Source organism: Chlorocebus sabaeus, chromosome 16 (genome assembly GCF_047675955.1).
Source record: "Chlorocebus sabaeus isolate Y175 chromosome 16, mChlSab1.0.hap1, whole genome shotgun sequence".
NCBI lineage: Eukaryota > Metazoa > Chordata > Mammalia > Primates > Cercopithecidae > Chlorocebus > Chlorocebus sabaeus.
The window spans coordinates 3,019,334-3,042,192 of NC_132919.1; the positions used below are offsets into that span (position 1 = coordinate 3,019,334).

Below are 22,859 nucleotides of genomic sequence, written 5' to 3' on the forward strand. Positions count from 1 at the left end.
GTAAGGACAACTCCTGCCCTCAGAGGCTTGCAAGCCTAATAAGGGTGATTAAACTTAATAGTCAAATCAAAATGGACACATGAATAGTGATTTATAATCTTGAAAGCATGAGTTACTGTAATCAACACACCATGTGACGCACGTAGGGCACTTGTTATTCCTGACATGTAGATGTGAAAGCTGAGGCTCAGATCTTCCCAACTTGACTCCGCTTGTCAGGACATATGCCCGGTATCCCTGTGCTACTGCTCTGCCAAAAAGAGCAGCAATGAGTTGAAAGTGGTAATTTCAATAATCACTTATTATTAAGTCATTAAAATGTTATAAGAGTTCTGAGAAAAGGAATTGCAGGCTGGAAAGATCAGAGACGGCCTCTTGTAGGAGGATGACGTCAGAACTGGATTTCTAACGTACCCTTATTGATGACTACACTATCCAGTGTAGGCCCTCACATTGGTTGCAAGGAGATTCTCTTGTTGAAGAGTTTCCGCAGGGCCGCCTTCATGTCCCGATTTCTCAGACTGTAGATGAAAGGATTTAACATTGGGGTCACTGCCATGTACATTACAGTGATCACTGCATCTTTTAGGCTATAATTGGTCAAAGGGCGGAAGTACATGCCCATGACTGTACCATAATACAAAGAGACAACCGTGAGGTGAGAACCACAGGTGGAGAAGGCCTTGAGCACGCCCTTGGTGGAAGGAACCTGGAAGACTGTGGAAAAGACCTGAACATAGGAGACAATGATGCATAGCAATGGCACAGAGAAAACGCCGACCCCTACGTACATCATCTTCACATTAAAGTGGATGTCAGAACAGGACAACTTCAGTAAGGGGGTAATGTCACAGTAGAAGCTGGCCACTTCCTGGTTGCCACAGAAGGACAGACTAGCTGTGAGCAGAGTGTGGGGGAGGCCATTGGCATTTCCAATCGCCCAAGACCCAACAACTAGCAGGACACAAGACCGTTGACTCATAATTGTTGTGTAGTGAAGTGGGCGGCTGATGGCCACAGCTCGATCATATGCCATTGCAGCCAAAATATAGCTGTCTGTGTTACCCAAGGCTATCATGAAATACATCTGCATTAGGCATCCCCCAAAAGAGATGGATTTGCTGCCCAAGAGATGGTTGGCCAGCATCTTAGGGATGGTTACAGATGAGAAGAAGATGTCAACCAAGGAGAGGTTGGCAAGGAAAAAGTACATGGGGTTGTGAAGGCGAACATCAGAGCAAATGGCTAGGATGATGAGCAGGTTTCCAATCAATGTGATGGGGTAAATGAACAGGAAGAGGATATAGAAGAAATCTTCCTGTTCCTGCTGACCAGTAACTCCCAGGAGGATGAATTCAAGTGTAGAGGACTGGTTATTTTCCCTCATGGTTTCTTCAACATGAAAGGGGAGAGGAATATTATTATATTAGCATAGTTACTATGTGTAGTGATAATCCTTCTCCATCACTTCTGACTTAAGTGATGCAGCTGTCTATACATCTGAGTTTATTAAATTATAGAGATATACAATATTTTGGGGAAACATCCCTGTTGGTCAATAGAACTAATAGTCATTCACCCTTTGGCAGTCATGTCTAAAAAGTGAGCAATCTCTGAATCAGAAGTGCCCATCCTTCCTGTTCCAAGCATCACCACTAAATGCCTAGAAATTAATCATACAACAAATAATTAAGTGTCATGTCCCATGGTCTAGTCACTTTGTTAGACCTCATGGAGAAGTCATAAAGATGTGACACATATAGTTTATTCATCTATTTATTCAAGACATCATCTATGTTCTCAATGGACCTTACAACTTAATGGAGAAGCCAAAATCATTTTATTACACATGATAAGGAAAAGACAGCATTTTGAAGTCTTTGACAAAATACTCCAGTGCAAAGGGTTTGCTGGTGGAAGGGCCAGCCCAGAAATTAGGAATTTTTCCATTGAAATAACTCAGAGGGATCCCAGAACCCAGGAGGTAGCAGGTATCTACACTGCATTGGAAGATGGTAAATCACAGGGACTACTGCATTTAGATCCTACTAAAACAGTCTGGAGAATTTTCTCCCCAGGTTTCTCGTTTTCAAAGTAAATTTTCACCATTTCCTTTAAAAGAAAGAAAGGGAAAAACTGTTTGTTTGTATTTGTCTCTTTGGAAAACCCTCAAATATATACAATCACAATGCCTTTCTTCTCAGTCTTCTCTTCCTGTTCTTAGTTATTTCTTTGGGTGACTCAAGCAACTCCTTAGTTGCTTCAACCACTGCAGAGTAAACTGTCAGGTCTACATCTATAGGTGTGAACTTTTCCCTCTGTATTTACACTTCACTCATCCTGACAACTTGACCAAACTGTACACACTGCACATCTAACCTAAGATGAGGGCAAGATTTTATGGGAAGGAAAACCATATCTTGTTTATTTTTACCTCCTTCAGATAGATTATTATGATTTTTTTTTTTTTTTTTTTGAGATGGAGTCTCACTCTGTTGCCCAGGCCAGAGTGCAGTGGTGTGATCTCGGCTCACTGCAACCTCCGCCTCCCAGGTTCAAGCAATTCTCCTGCCTCAGCCTCCTGAGTAGCTGGGATTACAGGCATGTGCCACTATGCCCACCTAGTTTTTTTTGTGTGTGTGTGTGTGTTTTTAGTAGAGATGGGGGTTTCATCACATTGGCCAGGCTGGTCTCAAACTCCTGACCTCAGGTGATCTGCCCGCCTCCGCCTCCGAAAGTGCTGGAATTACAAGCGTGAGCCATCATGCCTAGCTGAGTATTTTCTATTGTATGTATCACTAAGTGTTTTCTCTTAATATTTTTTGAGTCAAATCCAGGTGTATTTCTTGCACTCCCCATATGTGGGATGCTCACAAGCTTAATGACTCAGTTTATCTCTCACCACTACATTTAATCTTGTTGATTCTTCATTGAAAATAATTATTACATAACTCAGCCTTTCTACTAAATGTCCTAGTGCTTCAGCTCCATCATTGTTTTCTATATGAAGTATTGCAATGCTAACTCAACCGCTTGACTCCAGGTTTCCTCCTCTTTGATCCATCTTGTACCCTAAGACTTAATTACAGCAGCAACGATCAGCTGCTTAGTCAAATTCCTGTTGTTCTCTTCTTCCCGAACATGCAATTAGACTACATTTCCCAGACTCCCTTGCACACATGAGGTGTGCTCGTGTGACTGAGTTCTAGCCATTCCACACATGTGTCCCAGTTCTGGGCTCCTCCACACCTTCTTACCCTTGTGCCTATTGGATGCAAATAGAGAGGAGGCTGAATGGGATGATGGAGACACATGGTGGAATGAACCTGTATCCCTGGTACTCTCCATTCAGGAGAACCTCTCCCAAACAAAAACATTTATTGTAACCGTTACGTAGGAGAGAAATAAACCTTTGCTTTGTTTAAGCCATTTTACATTTTGTGATCAACTTGTGACAGTTGTCCAGGATATCATATGGCATTTACTAATTTTTCTAAAGAGACCTTGACTCAAAAATATATTAAATCTATAATTAATTCAATCTTCACTTCTCAGCATCTCTTGTAGTATGTGTTTGAATAATATGCTAGGTATGAGGGATGGAGGCCTAATCATCTTTGTCATTTCTAATTGATATAGGAGGTAGAAAGAAATTATTTAGGCAGATAGTGAAAGTAAGAGTCTTTGGCAGAGCTTCCCTTTCAACAAAAAGCAGCCCAATACATTATTTTTTTCTAACAAAGAGCAGCCTGAGAAATCGAGCTGCAGACAAAGAAAAGCAAACTGGAAGCTTGCACAGGGGAAGGCTGGCAGCTGTGCCAATAGGAAAGGGCTACCTGGGGGCCAGACATATCCAACATGGAGGCTCCATCTTCCTTTATTTGTTGTCACGTGTACAATAAGGGAATGGGCAACATGGTGCAGGCCAGACAGAGAACCTACCTGCATAATTAAAGATTAGGGTGGGGGCTACCAGAAATTTGTGCCGTATGCAGATGGCACATCTAGTCCTAACCAGTTTTTCACACCTTATGCAAATGGCACACCTGGTCCAGCCAATCTTTCCTGCTCCATGTAAATCAGACTCTGCCTCCTCACCAGGCATCTAAACCCCCACCTGCATTTCACTGCAGATCCGGCAGCCCATTTCTCCAGGACCCCTCTCTCCAGCAGAGAGCTATCCTCTTTGACCTATTAAACTTCTGCTCTTAACCTCACTCTGTGTGTGTCCATGTCCTTGATTTCCTTGGCTGTGAGGCAACGAACCTCAGGTATTACCCCAGACAAGGAGGCCTTTTCATAATTGTGATGTACTTTCTCATCTCTGCACCTGAAGAAGTTTGATTTTCTCTATTGAGATGCCCTCCCCCTTCTTCAAACAGAATCATAATATCTCAGGTATTATGTTTCTAATCAATCAGTTTCAAATCAATACTGTTTCAAATCAATCAGTATATCTGGAGAGCCAGAGAGCATGGTTAGCTTACATGGTCTGGATATGTGAGTTCAGAGGTGGAGCTCTTGGCATCACGGCAGACTAAGCTGATGTTGACAGTTCCCATTCCTGTTAAAATACATTGAAATTACAGAAAAATATCAAAGTAAAAGCAAAAAACCCAAACACATAACCATACCTAAGAGAAAGAAGTAGGAATACCTTAGTATGAGAAACAAGAATAAAACTCAGAACAAGAAACATGAGCCATAGAGGATGCTGTGGAGGCCCCTTGGGGTCTCCATTCAGACATTAGCTAGTTCTTAAGGGCTGGGTATAAGGTGTTTATGCCTCTTGATACAGATGTGACGACAGAACCATACGAAGCAGGGAGACTAATTTGAGACTCTGTTAAAAAACACTGGGAGTGTTGTCCTATTTGTGAAAAGAGCACTAGAAAGAAGTTTGCCATATCAGAATTGAAAAGAACAAAAAGATAAGAATTCACAGAAAACAGTATTGTCTTCAAAGAAAGCCCAAGGGAAGCTCTAGATATTTCAGCAAGTTTGTTTGTTATAAACAAATATTTCAAAAATCAATACTGTTCTTGTACTTAAGAAACACCAAATTAGAAAATGCAATTCATTTTTATTTTTTCCCAGAGACCCTTTTTCCAGTGCAAGAAAATATAGTTTTAACAAAGATTTATTAAAAAAACAAAATAGACACAGAAAATTTTAAGGAATCTAGAAATAATTCTAATAAGAGATCCAAAATTGATTTAAAAAATTAATAAACGTTAGTGAAGCACAAAAAAAGAATATTTAAAAGGTGGTGAGGTAAATTATGGTAATGGAAGCCTTAATGTTGTAAAAATGTCAGTCTTCTTCCAATTAATCTCTAAATTTAATGCAACCCCAAACTAAATACAAGTTTCTTTTAAGCATGAGTTTAGCCAACTGATCCAAAAATTCATGTCAGAGGCCGGGCACAGGGGCTCACATCTGTAATCTGAGCACTTTGGGAGACAGAGGTGGGCAGATCACCTGAGGTCAGGCGTTTGAGACCAGCCTGGCCAGTATGGCGAAACCCCATCTCTACTAAAAGTACAAAAATTAGCTGGGTGTGGTGGTGCATGCCTGTAATCCCAGCTACTTGGGAGGCTGAGGCAAGAGAATTGCTTGAAACTGGGGAGGTGGGGAGCGGAGGTTGTGGTGAGCTGAGATTGTACCATTGCACTCCAGCCTGGGGGAAAGAGCAAAACTCTGACTAAAAAAAAAAAAAAGGTTCATTTAGGAGAATAAAGAGAAGAGAGAAGACAATTTGAGGAAAGAAAATGAGGAAGAAGAAATTATCTCATTAGATATAAAAAAGGTTTACTGTGATAATTCAAACACTAGAGTGATACTGACTTAGAGACTGACAAACGAAATCAGTGTTTGGTCTAATAGACTAGGGAGGCCAGACACAGGTTCAGCATTTCTTAGAAGGTGGTGTATGACCTGAGGTAGTTTAGAAGCAGGAAGGAAAAGATGAACTCACTATGTAGCCCAGAGCCATTGGACAGTTGGTTATCTATATATGAGAATACAGAAAAATAATTCCTAAAGGATTGTGAAAAGCAAAATTCAAAAAATTTAGTGGAAAATAAAGGGAAAATTTGTATCTGCTATCAAGATAGGAATTGATTTCCTACAAACTCCACAAGAAAAGGACCAACAGGCCAGGCGCAACGGCTCACACCTGTAATCCCAGCACTTTGGGAGGCCGAGATGGGTGGATCACCCGAGGCCAGGAGTTGGAGACCAGCCTGGACAACACAACATGGTGAAACCCCATCTCTGCTAAAAATATAAAAATTAGCTGGGTGTGATGGTGGGTGCCTGTGAGCCCAGCTACTTGGGAGGCTGAGGCACGAGAATCACTTGAACCTGGGAGGCAGAAGTTGCAGTGAGCTGAGATCACACCACTGCACTCTAGCCTGGGCAACAAGAGTAAAACCCCATCTCAAAACAAAAACAACAACAACAAAAAGGACCAACAATATGGCTGAAGATAATGGTCCAAAGACTTGAATAGGCCAGTCATAGGAAATTGGCATGGCCCAATAAGCAAAAGACCTTTAACTAAATTAAAAATACAATTAAATTTAACCTCTTTCATCTTGGAGTGTGTAAAGTGTAAAACTCTGACAATTCCAAGTGTTGGGAAAAATGAATACAGTAGTATTATATTACATTCAGAAAACAGTGAGCCGATATCCAGGAAAATTGAAATTCACACGTCTCTGACCCAGCCATTCTGCTTTCTGCTCAGCCTCTAGAGAAACTGTAGCACATGGGTGGAAGAAGATGCATGCAAGACAATTTCAGCTACTCAGGAGGCTGATGTGGGAGAATTGCTTGAGCCCAGGAGTTCAAGGCCAGCCTGGGCAACAGTGTGAGACCCCATCTCAAAAAAAAAAAAAAAAAAAAAGGAAAAAAGAAGACGGGCACATGTGCACTGTCATATGGGAAACTTAGAAATGGTCTACCCATGGAGGCATGGATAAGTAAATTGTGCTATTTTCTTAGTAATGACTCCTGTGCAATAGTGAAAATGAATAAATGCATGGGGTAAACTAGGGAAGAAAAGCAATGTGATGATAAAAAGCAAGTTGCTGGAAGATATAGCATGTCACAAAATATATGTAAATTTTAACACATAAAATACATTGGTATGTGGTAAAAGTGTAAATTCTGAATAGGAAGATACTATCAACAATAGAATAGTGGTTATCTCTGCAGTGAAAAGCAGAAAAATAAGATTTTGGATGGGAACAAAGAGAATTTCAAGTGTATCTGTAATATTGATTTGTTTAGAGACAAGGTCTCACTCACTCTGTTGCCCGGGCTGGAGGGCAGTAGTATGATCATGGCTCACTGCAGCCTTGAACTCCTGGTCTCAAGCGATCCTCCTGAATCTGCCTCTCAAGTGGGACTACAGGTGTGTGCCACCACTCCCAGCTAATTTTTTAAAAATTCGTCTTGTAGATCTCCATGATGTGTTTATTTCACATGGCATCCCTGTATCAAAACATCTCATGTACCCCCATAAAGATATGGTAAAAATTGAATTGTACTATGTACCCACAAACATTTTTTAAAAATAATAAAAATAATTTAAAAATTGTTTTTGTAAAAACAGGGTCTTGCTGTGTTGCCTAGGTTGGTCTAAAACTCCTGGCCTGAAGTGATCCTCCCACTTCAGCCTCCCAAAGTGTTGAAATTCCCTGCATGAGCCACTGCACCTGGTCTGTAATATTTATTTTATATTATTCTAAGTGAAGTCACTCAGGAATGGAAAACCAAACATCGTATGTTCTCACTGATATGTGGGAGATAAGCTATGAGGATGCAAAGGCATAAGGATGATACAATGGACTTTGGGGACTCGGGGGAAGAGTGCGAGGGGGGCGAGGGACAAAAGGCAACATATATGGTGCAGTGTATACTGCTTAGGTGATGGGTGCACCAGGATCTCACAGATCACCACTAAAGAACTTACTCAGGTAACCAAATGCCACCTGTACTCCAGTAACTAAAGGAAAAATAAAATAATTTTAAAAATTAAAAAGAAACAGTTGGAGCAAATACCTAATGTTCCATTTGTAAAATCAAGATTATGAGCTTCTGTTGTTATTTCACATGTTCCGTGATGATTTGGTCCAGAGGATAGTGATGGAGCTGGGTGGTTCAAGTTCATGTTTCATTGAAGGTAGGAGATAGAATGTTCCTTGTAAGGAGGTTGAGAATAAATGGAGGTTTATTTATACTGGAAGAGGGACTCAGGGGCCATATACCAGACTAGAAGAAAGAGGAAAAAAGATCCTCTACCACCAAGAAGAGAAGCCAGAGGTGCCTGAACACGCATGCTGGAGACATAGCTAGGGCCTTGAGTTCACTGGGATGAAGTCAGTCTTGAACATTGCGGCGCCTTTAATACCCACTTTCCTGGAAAGCATCATCCTCTGAGATGTCAGTCATGTGAATGTGATGGTACTGAGAACAGTTTATGCAGGGACACAGGAGGAAAGTGTTTGCCTTGTCATCTGGTAGCAGTGTGAACCGCCAATACGCATCTCTTAGTACTTTGAGACTTCCACGACAGTTCAGCTCATCAGTGCTTTGGTAATGAAATACTGTGTTTTCTAACAGGCCCATTAGCATGACCAAGGTGGTTTTGCAGGTCTCTAAGACAATGCACTTTTGGCAGGTGCTCTCACTCTCTCTTACACACACACACGCACACATGCGCACACACACTATATTATTATAGGAGGTAGAGCTAAAGAGTGAGAAAACCAGATCAGAATTATCTTTTCCTGATGCTGTTTTCATGGACAACAGCCCAAGGAGAAACATTATCAGAAGGGGAGGGTCCTCTTCCTCCTCTTTGTCTCTCTTTCTCTCTCTCTCTGTCTCTCTCTCTCTCTTTCTTTTGTCCGTCTGATCCTCAGAACTTGGATACTGGAGCCAGGCCAAGATTTAAGTTCTAATTTTGCCAGTGTCTCTCTGTGTGTTACTTTGGGCAGTTCAATTTGCCATCTTTTTACATTTGATAAAATGACATTATAATTCAACTTACCTCTTAGACAAGCAGCCCGCAGTTGCTGGCTATCTACCCATTGATGTTGCTGTGATAGTCTCTTCCAGTGTCTAAGTCTCTACCTGTGGAGTGTGTTCAGATGCTGTTAAAAAGGGTCCTGGCCCTGTGGCCTTCACTTCTCTTCCACAAAAAGGAAGTTTGCAGTCAGCTGGTCTAGCACCTGCTAACATCCCTTTTGAGGGCAGCCATGCTGGAGAAGCAGTGGCAGGATGGGGAACAGTCCTCTGTTCCTGAGGTGGAGGACACAGGAATGGGATGGTTTAGAAGGAGGAGCCCCCAGTTTCCCAACAGGGGAGCAGAAGGGACAAGAGGAGCTGCCCCGGATGGACTTGAGGACAAGGAGCCAAGTTTCCTCCTCAAGGAAGCAGGGCAGGTCATAGCATAGAGAAAACTGGGCATCAGTCAAGGTTATCAAGTCTCTGGAAAGGTGATTCCTCCAGGACTTCATCCAAGCCAAAGTGAGAGTAATTGTTGAAGCTTATTTACATACTCCTTCAACTGTGTCCTGAGAGGACACAGTGGCTCACAAGAGTCATCATTTCCAGGAGGAACAATGGACTGGAGGCTTTCCAGAGAGAGTGTCTCCAGGGTCCAAGCCCTGGGGTGAGCTATTCCAACCTCGCTGTTGGAATGCGACCCCCCTTTCCTTTGCACAAACGCAGGAGTGCCCCTTGGGAGCTACAGGGATTGTGGTGCAATTAAGTTTCCTGTCTGGTGTTTAGAGTGCAAAGAAGAGTTATATTTTATCTTTTCTCTAGAATTGATCTCAAGGACGGTTAGGGTGGAAGTTATACTTGTCTTTAACATGCAGATAGTAGGCCTCCTATTTTTTTTTTTTTTTTTTGATTTGTAGAGTGGAAGGGGCCTAGTGTTATCTAGTCTATTTCACATATGTGACACCCTTAGAGTAGCCCCGACTAATGGTCATTATCCTATGAGTTGGCATCTCCGGTGGCGAGAGGTTACTGCCTTTCTGGAGAGGACCCTGAGAGGATGATGGGTTCTGGATGGGTTTGATTCTGGCTCTGCCACTAACTAGTTGTAACTGACCTCAGACATTTGTATATTTAATGCATTTACTCATATCTAAAATGGAATAACAACAATAGCAACAACAATGTCTTCATTAAGTTGCTGTAAGGATCAAATGAACCTGGAAGCTCTTAGAGCCTGGCACATAGTCAGCACTTAGTAAATGTTAACTGTTATTCCTTCCTCTATGCTTTGCTACTTCGACACGTCTACCTATAATACTGCCTGTTTTACTACTAGTCTTGTCATTGTTGTATTATACAACTCTACAGAATCTATCAGAGAATGCACTTGATAGAGGCTGAACCATGTGCAGAATTGCATGTTCTTGCAGACACGTTCCTGCCTGCGCCTTCCTGTTTGCTCTGTCTTTACCTGCCCTATACTGAGACCACGTTTCGGTTTCCTGGACAGGGACTCTCAGGCACAGATGAGATGACGTTCCAGGTAGATACTTTCTTCTTAGTAATCACATTTTGCTCCCTGTGTCCTCCTCAGAACTTCTTACTGATTCCATGCTTTGTTTACTGGGTACCTATTAGGGGCCAAAATTGCACAATGGCATAGAGTTATGAAGGAAATGATGTTTTTACCCCTTTATTTCTTCTAAAAAATGGGATACATGTGCAGAACGTGCAGGTGTTTTATGTAGGCTTATGTGTGTCTTGGTGGTTTGCCTTTTTAAGAACGTTGATTTTAAGTTCAGGGATACATGTGCAGAACGTGCAGGTTTGTTCCACAGGTAATCGTGTATCATGGGGGTTTGTTGTACCGATTATTTCATCGCCCAGGTATTAAGCCTAGTATCCATTAGTTATTTTTCCTGATTCTCTCCCTCCTCCCATCCTCCACCATTTAATAGGCCCCAGTGTGTCTTGTTTCCCTCTATGTGTCCATCTGTTCTCACCATTTAGCTCCCACTTTTAAGGAGGAATATGCAGTATTTGGTTTTCTGTTTTTGTGTAGTTTGCTGAGGATAATGGCCTCCAAGCTCTATCCATGTCCCTGCAAAGGACATGATCTTGTTCTTTTTATGGCTGCATAGTATTCCATGGTGTCTGTGTGCCACATTTTCTTTATCCAGTCTATCATCGACGGGCACTTGGGTTGATTCCTGTCTTCGCTATTGCGAATGGTGCTGCGATGAACATACACATGCATGTGTCTTTATAATAGAACAATTTCTGTTTCTTTGGGTATATACCCAGTAATGGGGAGTGCTGAGAGTCTCGCTCTGTCACCCAGACTGGAGTGCAGTGGCACGATCTCGGCTCACTGCAACCTCTGCCTCGCAGGTTCAAGTGGTTCTCCTGCCTCAGCCTCCCGAGTAGCTGGGATTACAGGCACCCGCCACCAGGCCCAGCTAATTTTTTGTATTTTTAGTAGAGACGGGGTTTCACCGTGTTGGTCAGGCTGATCTCGAACTCCTGACTTCAGGTGATCCACCCACCTCGGCCTCCCAAAGTGCTGGGATTACAGGTGTGAGCCACCGTGCCCGGCACCAACCCCTTTCTTCTACATTTTTTTTCCAGTCAGCACACACACACAACATTTATTGATTAAGTTTGCCTTCCTATATGGGCATGACTTGTGGCACACCAAAACAATTACAATAGCAAGATCAAAGATCACTGATCACAGATCATCGTAACAGATATAACAGCAATAAAAAAGATGGAATATGGTGATAAGTACCAAAATGTGATACAGAGACTCAAAGTGAGCACATGCGATTGGAAAAATGGCACCAATAGTCTTGCTCGATGCAGGGTTGCCACAAACCTTCAGTTTGTTAGAAAACAGAAACCCAAAACCAAAAACACAATATATGTGAAGAGCAATAACGTTCAGTAAAATAAAACAAAGGATTCCTGTGATTAATAGTAAACATCAAAGGTTGACCCACAAATGTCTTTTTAATCTGCAGCGTGTCTCATACTATCCACTGCTGGTCTGATAAGGAGGAAGCCTGTGGTGTAAGAAGGTTATTGAGAATTTTCTCTCCATTTTTATACCATATACAAATACTAGCTCAAGATGGTTGGGGAGCTGATTAGCTTGACAAATGCAGCTGAATGGTAGTGGCTACTTGGGATGTTACGTTGAAAATTATTTTGAAGTCAGGTCAGGAGTCAGCAGGAAAAAGACCCCAGTTAAGTAAAACTTTCTGCCGGGGGATGTGAAGGAGCCTCAGGTCAGACATTTGTTATCCTGAGCAAGATATTAATTATGAAAACATTCTCAGCCTAGACTTCATATTCAATTGTTCAAAGTCCATTTCTAAAAAACGAAGAAAAAATTCCCTGCCGTGACATACCATGCACTACTTAGGAGCAGATTTCTTGTATATAATGTTGTTGTTTATTTTTTGGTCTCCAACTGCTGTTCTACAAATCTCCCACTTTGTAGTAATTTGGGTAAGAATATACTGTATGGCTTCCTTTGCTTGTTCTTTCCAGGGAACGTATCCTGTTGTAATAGAAGAAGTCATATGCACATTCATTCTGTTAAGAAGGAAAATACAGTCCTCTGATATAAATGAAGACTGAGAGACTCTCCATCATGATTTTCTTTTACGGTCGCAACTATCTTTCATTGTAGGTTGCTTTCTGGAATTTTCTAACCCTAGGATTTCCTACGGTTACTTGCTGGCTTATGCTATTTCAGACATACTTTTGGGGGGTAAATATGCATTTCCTGCAAAATATATAAGACAAAGAAATGGCATTAGTTAAAAAAAATCTTGTGTAGCAATATGTCTCAATAAAACAGTGGAGAAATTAGAAAAAAAAAAAAAAAAAGATGGTTTAAAGACTTAAAGGCAAAACCCAAAACTAGAAAATCCTGGAAGACAACCCAGGCAATACCATTCAAGACATAGGCATGGGCAAAGATTTCATGACAGATACACCAAAAGCAATGGCAACAAAAGCAAAAATTGACAACTGGGATCTAATTAAACTAAAGAGCTTCTGCACAGCAGAAGAAACTATCAACGGAGGAAAGTTTAAGACAACCTACAGAACGGGAGAAAAATGTTGCAAACTATGCGTCCAACAAAGGCCTAATATCCAGCATCTGTAAGGAACTTAGACAAGAAAAAAAGAAAAACCAACAACCTCATAAAAAGTGGGCAAAAGACATGAACAGACACTTCTCAGAAGACACACATGTGGCCAACGAGCATATAAAAAACTCAACATCACTGATTCTTAGAGAAATGCAAATCCAAACCACAATGAGAAATACCATCTCACAGCAGTTAAAATGGCTATTAATAAAACGTCAACAAATCACGGATGCTGGCGAGGTTGTGGAGAAAAAGATCTTTTAAAATCTAAGTATTTATCACTATAAATTTTCCTTTAAGTACTGCTTTCATTGCCTCCTATAAGTTTAGGTATGCTGTATTTTCATTTTTGTTTGTCTCAAGATCTTTTCACTTTTCTTCTTTTTTATTTGACCCATCGGTGGTTCAAATGTTTGCTGTTAAATTTCCACATATTTTTGATTTTCAGGTTTTCTTTCTATGATTACTTTCTAGTTTGTTTCCATTGTAGTTGGTAAAGATACTTGGTGTGATTTTAATCTCCTTAAAGGTATTAAGACTTCTTTTGTGACCAAACGTGTGATTTATCCTGGTGAACGTCTGTGTGGGCTGGAGAGGAATAAACATGAGATTTATCCTGGTGAACATCTGTGTGGGCTGGAGAGGAATATGTATTTTGCTGTGGTTAGGTGGAAAGTCTGTGTATGTCTCAAGGTTCATTTGGTCTACAGTGTTATTCAAGTCCATTGTTTCCTGTTGATTTTCCATCTCGTTTCCCTATTCATTAATCAAAGTGGGATATTACCACCTCTCACTATTATCGTATTGTTGCCTATTTCTCCCTTCAGTTCTGTCATTGTTTTATATATTAGGGTACTCCAATACTGGGTGCATATATATTTAAAATTATTATATTTTCCTAGTGGATTGATCCTTTTATCATTATATAATGTCCTTCTTTGTTTCTGTGATAGTTTTGACGTAAAGTCTGTCTCACCCAATATAAAGACTGTATTTTTCCATCTCTTTACTTTAGCTTATATAGGTCCTTAAATCTAAAGTGAGTTTCTTCTAGACAGAAGACACTTGGGTCTTGTTTTATTTTCTTAATCCTTTTAGGCACTATATGTCTTTTGACCCAGGGAGTTTAATGCATTTACATTTAAAGTAACTTTTGGTAAGTAAGAACTTACTATTGTTTGTTTGTTTGTTTTTCTATTGTAGTTCTTCTGTCTGTCTTTTCCTTTCTTACTGGCTTCTTTTTTTGAAAAAAAGTTTAAAAATTGACAGATAAAATTGTACATTTTTATTGTGTATAAGATAACGTTTTGAAATACATGCACATATCTTGGAATGACTAAGTCTAGCTAATGAAAATATGTCTTACGTCACAAAGTTATTATTTTGTGGTGAAAATACTTAAAATCTACTTCGTTGGCATTTTTCAAGAATATAATGTATTGTTAACTGTACTCATGTTGTGCAATAGATCTCTTGAACTTATTTCTTTTATTTAACTAAAATTATGTATCCTTTAACCAACATCTCTCTGACACCTTTGTTTTGTTTTGATGATTTGTTTAGTGTTGTGCTTTGATTCCTTTCTCTTTTTGTAAAACTTCTATAGGTTTTTTTTTTGTGATTTTTTGGGATTTATATGTATCTTCTGGTTATGACCACCAATTTTAATCTGATAATCGCATACGAAACCTCTGTATTTTGTTTCCTCTCTCACATTTTGTTATTGTTTTCATTCTTCACATATATTCATACTGTGTATCTTTTAATATATTTATATTCTAATACTTTTCTCCTTTAACTTTTATATTACTTTTAAAAGTGATTTATCCACCCCCATTATAGTTTGCAGTAATGTCAGTAATGTATATTTGTCTTCATATTTATCTTTACCAACAAGTTTCTTTCTTTTACAAAATTTTTTGTTTTGTAAATTAAAAAAAAATTTTTTTAGAGACAGGATCTCACTCTGTCACCCAGGCTGTAGTACAGTGGCATGAGCATAGCTCATTGTAGCCTTGAACTCCCAGGCTCAAGTAATCCTCCTGCCTTAGCCTCGTAAGTAACTAGGAATACAGGTATGTGACACCATGCCTGGCTTTTTTTTCTTTTTTCTTTTTTTTCTTTTTTTTTTTTTTTACAAATTTTTGGTAGAGATGGGGGTCTTGCTATGTTGACCGGGTGATCTCAAATTCCTGGCCTCAAGCAATTCTCACACCTCAGCCTCCCAAAGCACTGGGATTGCAGCTGTAAGCCACCACACCCAGTGGACTTTCTTACGCTATGGTGAAGTTGACTGACATTTGGTTCCGACTTGAAGAACTCCCTTCAGTGTTTCTGGTAATGCAGGTGCAGCAGTGATGAAGGTTTTCATTTTTGTTTGTCTGGGAAAGTCTTTATCTCCTCTTCATTTTTGCTAAAAACTCACTGATAGTCTTATGAAACTTCCCTTGTGTATGACAAGTCGCTTTTTTCTTACTGCTTTCAAAATTGCCTCTTTAAATTTTGACAGTTTGATTATATTGTCTCTCAGTGTGGATTTTTAATTTTTGGTGCATCTTCTCTGGTATCCTTTGGCTTCCTGGATGTGAATATCCATTTCCTTCTGCAGATTTGGGAAGTGTTCAGCCATTATTTCTTTGAATAAGCTTTCTGGTCTTTTCTCTTCTCCTTCAGGGACTCCATAATGCAAATATTTGTCTGCTTGATGGTATCCCATAGAGCTTTCTTCACTCATTTCTATTTTTTTTCTCCCTTTACTAAATTATTTCCAGTGACCTGTCTTTGAATTCACTGACCCTTCAGTTGATCCAGTCTGCTGTTGAACCCTTCTGGCAAATTTTTCCTTTCAAGTATTATGGTTTTCAGCAACATGATTCTTGCTTGGCACTTTAAAAATATATTTTTTTATCTGGCTGGGCGCGGTGGCTCAAGCCTGTAATCCCAGCACTTTGGGAGGCCGAGGTGGGCAGATCACGAGGTCAGGAGATCGAGACCATCCTGGCTAACACGGTGAAACCCCGTCTCTACTAAAAAATACAAAAAAAAAACTAGCCGGGCGAGGCGTAGGCGCCTGTAGTCCCAGCTACTCGGGAGGCTGAGGCAGGAGAATGGTGTGAACCCGGGAGGCGGAGGTTGCAGTGAGCTGAGATTGCACCACTGCACTCCAGCCTGGGCCACAGAGCGAGACTCCGACTCAAAAAAAAAAAAAAAAAAAAAAAAAAATATATATATATATATATATAATTTGTTTGTTAAAATTATCACTTTGTTCATGCATTGTTCTCTTCTCCTCAGTGGATATCTTGATGATCGTTATTTTGGTTCTCTATCAGGTAAATCACATTACTCTGTTTCATTACAATTGGTTTCTGGATATTTATCTTACTCCTTTCTTTGGTACTTTTGTTGTTGTTGTTGTTTTTTGAGACGGAGTCTCGCTCTGCCGCCCAGGCTGGAGTGCAGTGGCCGGATCTCAGCTCACTGCAGCCTCCACCTCCCGGGTTTACGCCATTCTCCTGCCTCAGCCTCCCGAGTAGCTGGGACTACAGGCGCCCGCCACCCCGCCCGGCTAGTTTTTTTGTATTTTTAGTAGATACGGGAATTCACTGTGTTAGCCAGGATGGTCTCGATCTCCTGACCTTGTGATCCTCCCACCTCAGCCTCCCAAAGTGCTGGGATTACAGGCTTGAGCCACCGCGCCCGGCCGCTTTGGTACAATTTAGCCTGGTTCTTCTTTTTTATTTTTTGACTGTGTTGATGTCTGTGCATTAGACAAAGCAGGAACCTCTCATAGTCTTCATGGGCTGCTTTTCATCCACTTTGTGTTAAACCACGGGGTGGGGAATCTATGGCATCCACCAACCCACACCACCCTCTTTCTTTTTCTGGCTGCTAGATTGTCCCATCAGAGCTCCAAGACAGGTAAGAGAAACACCAGCCCTCTAAAGAGTCTTCCAGACACACTGGGGCACTGGATACACAAGCCAACTTCCTCCCTTTAGTGGCAGAAGCTGGGAGCTCCAGGGTCTCTTCCTAATTATATGGCACTGTGCTTGGTTAGGGAATTTGTTGACAGGATGTTCTGAGTCTCTTAAGTGGCTTTTTGGTAAGTCTAGTTTAACATTTGCCTGAGATATGGGAGCCTTTCAATTAGTTTTGGGATTCCTCACAAGGAAAATTTACCCATGAATTGTTTCTAAATTGATGTATTTGTGGGTGAGGGGAAGGTCGGCAACGTCCTACTCTGCCACCTTGTTCTTAATTTTAGTTTTTCTTAAATTTTTTCTCATAGTACCCTTATTCACTATTTCCACTAAAGACATTTTTTTTTTCCTTTTAGTCGCTCAACCTCAAAATCTTAAAGACATACCTTTACTTACTATTATCATAAAAATACTATATCCTAGTTTTTCTATTTCCATGTTAGCACTCTATCTCACTGTTTGTCTATGTCTCCACTGTCTCATCCTAAGATTGTTTTAGGGGCTGCCTAATTTCACTACTGGTCTAACCACTACCTGCTCCTCCCTTATTGCCCTCTTACTAATCATCGATTCAAGACAGACTCTCATCCTCTCGTTACTGCCTCGTGAAGAGTTTTTATTTAATCAGTCTACCTATCTATACACCCGTCTATCATACTATCATGAATACCCAGTGACTCATCACCCAACCTGAAAATTAAGACTTTAGTAGCCACTGAAATCTAACCATAGGCTGCCCCATTTCCATTCCCTTAGTCTCTCCCCTTGAATTTTCTCGCATCCTATGCTCCTCATTTTCGTTTGTTTTTAGTGCACTTTAATGGCATTTATGTATATTCCAGGAAAGCACATTTTTAGTTGCTTCAGTTGTTCACAACCATATAAAAAGCATTACTAATATTTTGGGATTTACGTTTTTCAAACTTAATACTGTGTTGCTAAGATTTAACCAAATTGTAGCATGGCTCTGTGGGCCATTCAGAAAAAGGGATTTCTCTACTGGGTGGAGTGATTGACCCCAGGTACCAAAGACAATGTGTTTCTGCTACCCAGTGAGAGGCAGAAACGCATGATTACAATTGTGTCTGGGGTGCTTCTTAGTCTTTCCATACCCAATAGCAAAGGTGAATATAAACTGCACCAACCAAAAACATTGGGCCTCAGATCCCCAGAAATGAAAATTTGGCTTAGCTGACCAGATGAGGGCCAAGTGCCAGCTTTTTGGCACCTGTGTTCTGAGACCTGAGCATCAAATGTGCGGTCATCCCTCCTTGGAGCGCCTAGGTTTTGGTAACATCACATTTACCCTTTTATTTCCCTAGTTCTGCCTGAGGTGTCGTCTTCATGCAGTTAGTAATCTGTGGGTGGCATCAGCATCTGCCGTCTCACCATTTAGTCTCTTTCAGGAGACACTTATGTAGCCAATTCTCTGTGTCAAACCTTCTTAGTATAAACATACCAAGTGTGGTTTCTGTTTCCTGCATGGATCTTAACTTACCTTAACAGACATACCAGCTCTATAATACACGAGTGAACACTACGTAGTTTGATTATGTTTATTCATTATCAGATTATATTTCAGAAACTAATATTTTTATACATTTTCCTGCTTTCCACCATTGATTTCCACCAATATTTTATATGATCAAAATACTAAAATCGTAAGTGATATGTTAACACAGCTTCTGCCACCAGAGTACAAGTATAGTAGGGGTGGCTAGGGATAAAAGTCCAGTAAAGATTGCATTATAGAATAGTAATTTGTAGCCTTCAAAGCATGAGCCATTTTGACATACACACGTTGTGTCAGAGAGTCTGGCAGATATTATTTTTCCTAATGTGTAGAGGTGGAAGCTGAGACTCAGACTTTTTCAACTTTACTCTGCTAGTAAATTTCTGCTAGCTGGGACATGAACCTGATATTCCTAGACTGTCACTCTGTTTAAATTAAAAAAAAAAAAAAGGCAGGAGTTTGTACAGAGTGATAATTTCAATAAAATATCACATCTGTTACAAGATTTCTGGTAGAGGAATTTCTGGCTTGAAAGAACAAAAGGAGCTTTCTTGAAGGGCAATGACATTGAAGCTGGATTTCTTTTTTTTTTTTTTTTTTTGGAGACGGAGTCTGGCTCTGTGGCCCAGGCTGGAGTGCAGTGGCGGGATCTCGGCTCACTGCAAGCTCCGCCTCCCGGGTTCACACCATTCTCCTGCCTCAGCCTCCTGAGTAGCTGGGACTACAGGTGTCCACCACCACGTCCGGCTAGTTTTTGTATTTTTTTAATAGAGACGGGGTTTCACCATGTTGGCCAGGATGGTCTCGATCTCCTGACCTTGTGATCTGCCCGTCTCGGCCTCCCGAAGTGCTGGGATTACAGGCGTGAGCCACCATGCCCGGCCTAGGGCTGGATTTCTAAATGTTTCCCAATTGGTCATTCCAGTATCCAATGTATAATCTCACAGTGGCTATGAGGAGATTCTCTTGCTGAAGAGTTTCCGCAGGGCTGCCTGCACGTCCCGATTTCTCAGACTATAGATGAATGGATTTAATGCTGGGGTCACTGCCACATACATCACAGTGATCACTGCATCTTTTGGGCTGTAACTGGTCAGAGGGCGCAAATACATGCCCATCGTTGTACCATAATATAAAAAAACAACCGTGAGGTGGGAGGCACAGGTGGAGAAGGCTTTAGATAGACTCTTGGTGGAGGGAACTTGGAAGACTGTGGAAAAGACCTGAACATAGGAGACAATGATACATAGCAATGGCACAGAGAAAACGCCAACTGCTACGTACATCATCTTCACATTAAAGCGGGTGTCAGAACAGGACAACTTCAGCAAAGGCATAACGTCACAGTAAAAATTGGCCACTTCCTGGTTGCCACAGAAGGACAAACTAGCTGTGAGGAGAGTGTGGGGGAGGGCACTGGCGTTTCCAACCACCCAAGACCCAACAACTAGCAGGACACAAGACCGTGGACTCATAATTGTTGTGTAGTGAAGTGGGCGGCTGATGGCCACAGCTCGATCATATGCCATTGCAGCCAAGGTATAGCTGTCTGCATTCGCCAAGGCTATCATGAAATACATCTGCGTTAGGCATCCCCCAAAGGAGATGGACGTGCTGCCCAAGAGATGGTTGGCCAGTATCTTAGGGATGCTTACAGATGAGGAGAATATGTCAACCAAGGAGAGGTTGACAAGGAAAAAATACATGGGGTTGTGAAGGCGAATGTCAGCGTGAATGGCCAAGATGATGAGCAGGTTTCCAGTCAGTGAGATGGGGTAAATGCACAAAAAAATCACAAAGAAGACATTATTCTGTTCTTGCTGACCGGTAACTCCCAGGAGAATAAAATCCAGATGAGAGGATTGATTTTCTTTCTTCATGGCTTCTTCAGCATGAAAAGGGAGAGGAACCCAGAATTACTTATGCAGTTAGTGTGTGTTACGGGTCCTCCTTATCTATCATTTAAAATTTTTTAAATTTTAATTTACAAATTCACCTGCTGTCAAACTTATCCACTGCTGTTGATTAGCTATGGCTCTACCTGGTTTTTACATTCATAAACAGAGCCAGCACTTTTGGGTAAAATCTCAATGGTCAATGGGACTAACTGTCATTCACCTCCTGGACACTCATGTCTAAGAAGTCAGCAATCGGTGAAGTAAAGATGGTTATCCTTCCAAATTTAGCACCGCAACCTTAATATCTATAATCATATAACAACCTAATTTCATGTTTCATGTCTTAGATTTTTTTTGACTGTGCAGAGAAATAACAAATATGTGAAAATACAGTTATTCATCCACTTATTTAACATATAAGACATAGCATCTGTTCTCAAGGACCTTATAATTTACTAGGCAAGGCAGACTCACACAATAATTTTATTATGCATGGTAAGGAAACGTAAGCCTCTTGGAGTCTTTGTAAAAAAAAAAAAAAAAAAAAACTCCAGTGCAAAGGATGTGTCATACAAGGAGTGCAGTGAACGATTTAAAGTTGTTCCTCCAACCAGTCTTGGGGTGAGCCCAGAGCCCAGAAAGTAAGAGGTATCTACACTGCCATCAGATTCTAAAGCAGAAAAACAACTGGCATTAGGTCCTAGAAAAACAAGCTCAGTGAACTTACCCCACAGGTGTTCGATTCTCAAAGCAGATCTTCCCTATCTTTTTGACAGGTTTTCTCTCTTTTCAAAACCCTTAACTATACCTGATCACAGTGCTTTTTCCATTGGCCTTTGCCTTGGTTCATTTTGTGTTGCTCTAACAGAATACTTGAGACTGGGTAATATATAAGAAAAGAGGTGTAATTATCTCATGGATCTGTAGGCTGGGACGTTCAAAAGCGTGGCCCCGGCTTCTGGCAAGGGCTTTCGTGCTGCATCCATCATAACCTGTGGGAGGTCAGAAGGGAAGTGGATAAGGGAAGAAAGAAAACCCGAGAAGTGTACTGGCTTTATCACAACCCACTCTTGCAGGAACATTCTCTTGAAGACTAATCCAGTCTTGAGAGAATGAGAACTCACTTACTACCATGAGAACAGCATCAGACCACTCATGAGGGATCCACCCCCATGACTCAAACACTTACCACTGGGCTCCACCTCCCAACACCTCCCACACTGGGGATCACATTTCAACATGAGTTTTGGTGAGGACAAACTCAGTCCATAGCAGTCTTCTCTTCCTCCTCTTCCTTATTTCTTTTTGTAATAATCCAAGTCCACAGTGGATTCAACTATTCTTTACTAAACTATCGTGTCTATATCTGTGGTCTCGATCTCTTTTTCCCCTATTTCCCTATTCAGTCATCCTGCTGACATGTCTGACCAAACCCCACACGCTGCACTTTCAACCTAAGTAGTTTGCAAGATGTTTTTGAAGAGGAAAATCAGAACTTGTTTATGTCTTCCAAATTGATTTTTGTACAACATTTATTTTGTGCACCAATTAATTTGCACCCAATTGTTGAGTTGAACCCAGGTTTATTTCATGGTTCCCCGCATGTGGGATTCTCACAGAAATACTCATCCAGTTTATCTGCTACCTGTACATCTGACCTGATTGAATCTTCACCTGAAAAAATTCTTATATCACTCAACTTTTCTCTTACCCTCACTAGTTTAGCTTAGACCATCATCATTTTCAACTTCAATATTGTAGTAGTCCCTTAACTGCTTCACTACAGTTCTTTCTTCTTTGATCCATCTTGCATTTTGAGATCATACTAATTGTTGCAGAGACTATAAGCTGCTCACCTAAATCTGTGTTGCTATCTTCTTCTTGGACACTCAATTAGACTGCATTTCTCTGCCTCCCTTGCGAGGAGGTGTGGTAAGGTAACTGCGTTCTACTCATCGGTTATAGTTCTCGGCTTCTCTGTACCCTTTCTCTCCTTGTGCCAACTGAATGCAAATGGTGAAGAGGCTGAATGTGATGATGGAGTTGTGTGGTGAAATGAGCCTGTGTCCCCAGTTCTCTCCATCCAGGAGAGCCACTCTCGACCAAGAAGACCCACTATGACTGTTAGACAAAAATACATTCTTATTTGTTTAAACAATTACTCTTATTTGTTTTAAACAGTTCCTTCCTTCCTTCCTTCCTTCCTTCCTTCCTTCCTTCCTTCCTTCCTTCCTTCCTTCCTTCCTTCCTTCCTTCCTTCCCTCCCTCCCTCCCTCCCTCC

At 41.0% G+C, this 22,859-nt stretch overlaps 2 protein-coding genes across 2 annotated transcripts; both read right to left on the minus strand.

Annotated features, from left to right (window-relative positions):
- Positions 1-448: 448 nt before the first annotated feature.
- Positions 449-1,387, minus strand: LOC103242143 (olfactory receptor 1A1). Its single transcript, XM_008009846.3, has one exon. It carries the CDS (start codon positions 1,385-1,387, stop codon positions 449-451), a length of 939 nt encoding a protein of 312 aa, XP_008008037.3.
- An 18,227-nt stretch (positions 1,388-19,614) lies between these two features.
- On the minus strand, positions 19,615-20,584 carry LOC103242142 (olfactory receptor 1A2). Its single transcript, XM_008009845.3, has one exon. The coding sequence runs from the start codon at positions 20,558-20,560 to the stop codon at positions 19,631-19,633; it is 930 nt and encodes a 309-aa protein (XP_008008036.1). The 5' UTR covers positions 20,561-20,584; the 3' UTR covers positions 19,615-19,630.
- Between the last annotated feature and the right edge of the window lie 2,275 nt (positions 20,585-22,859).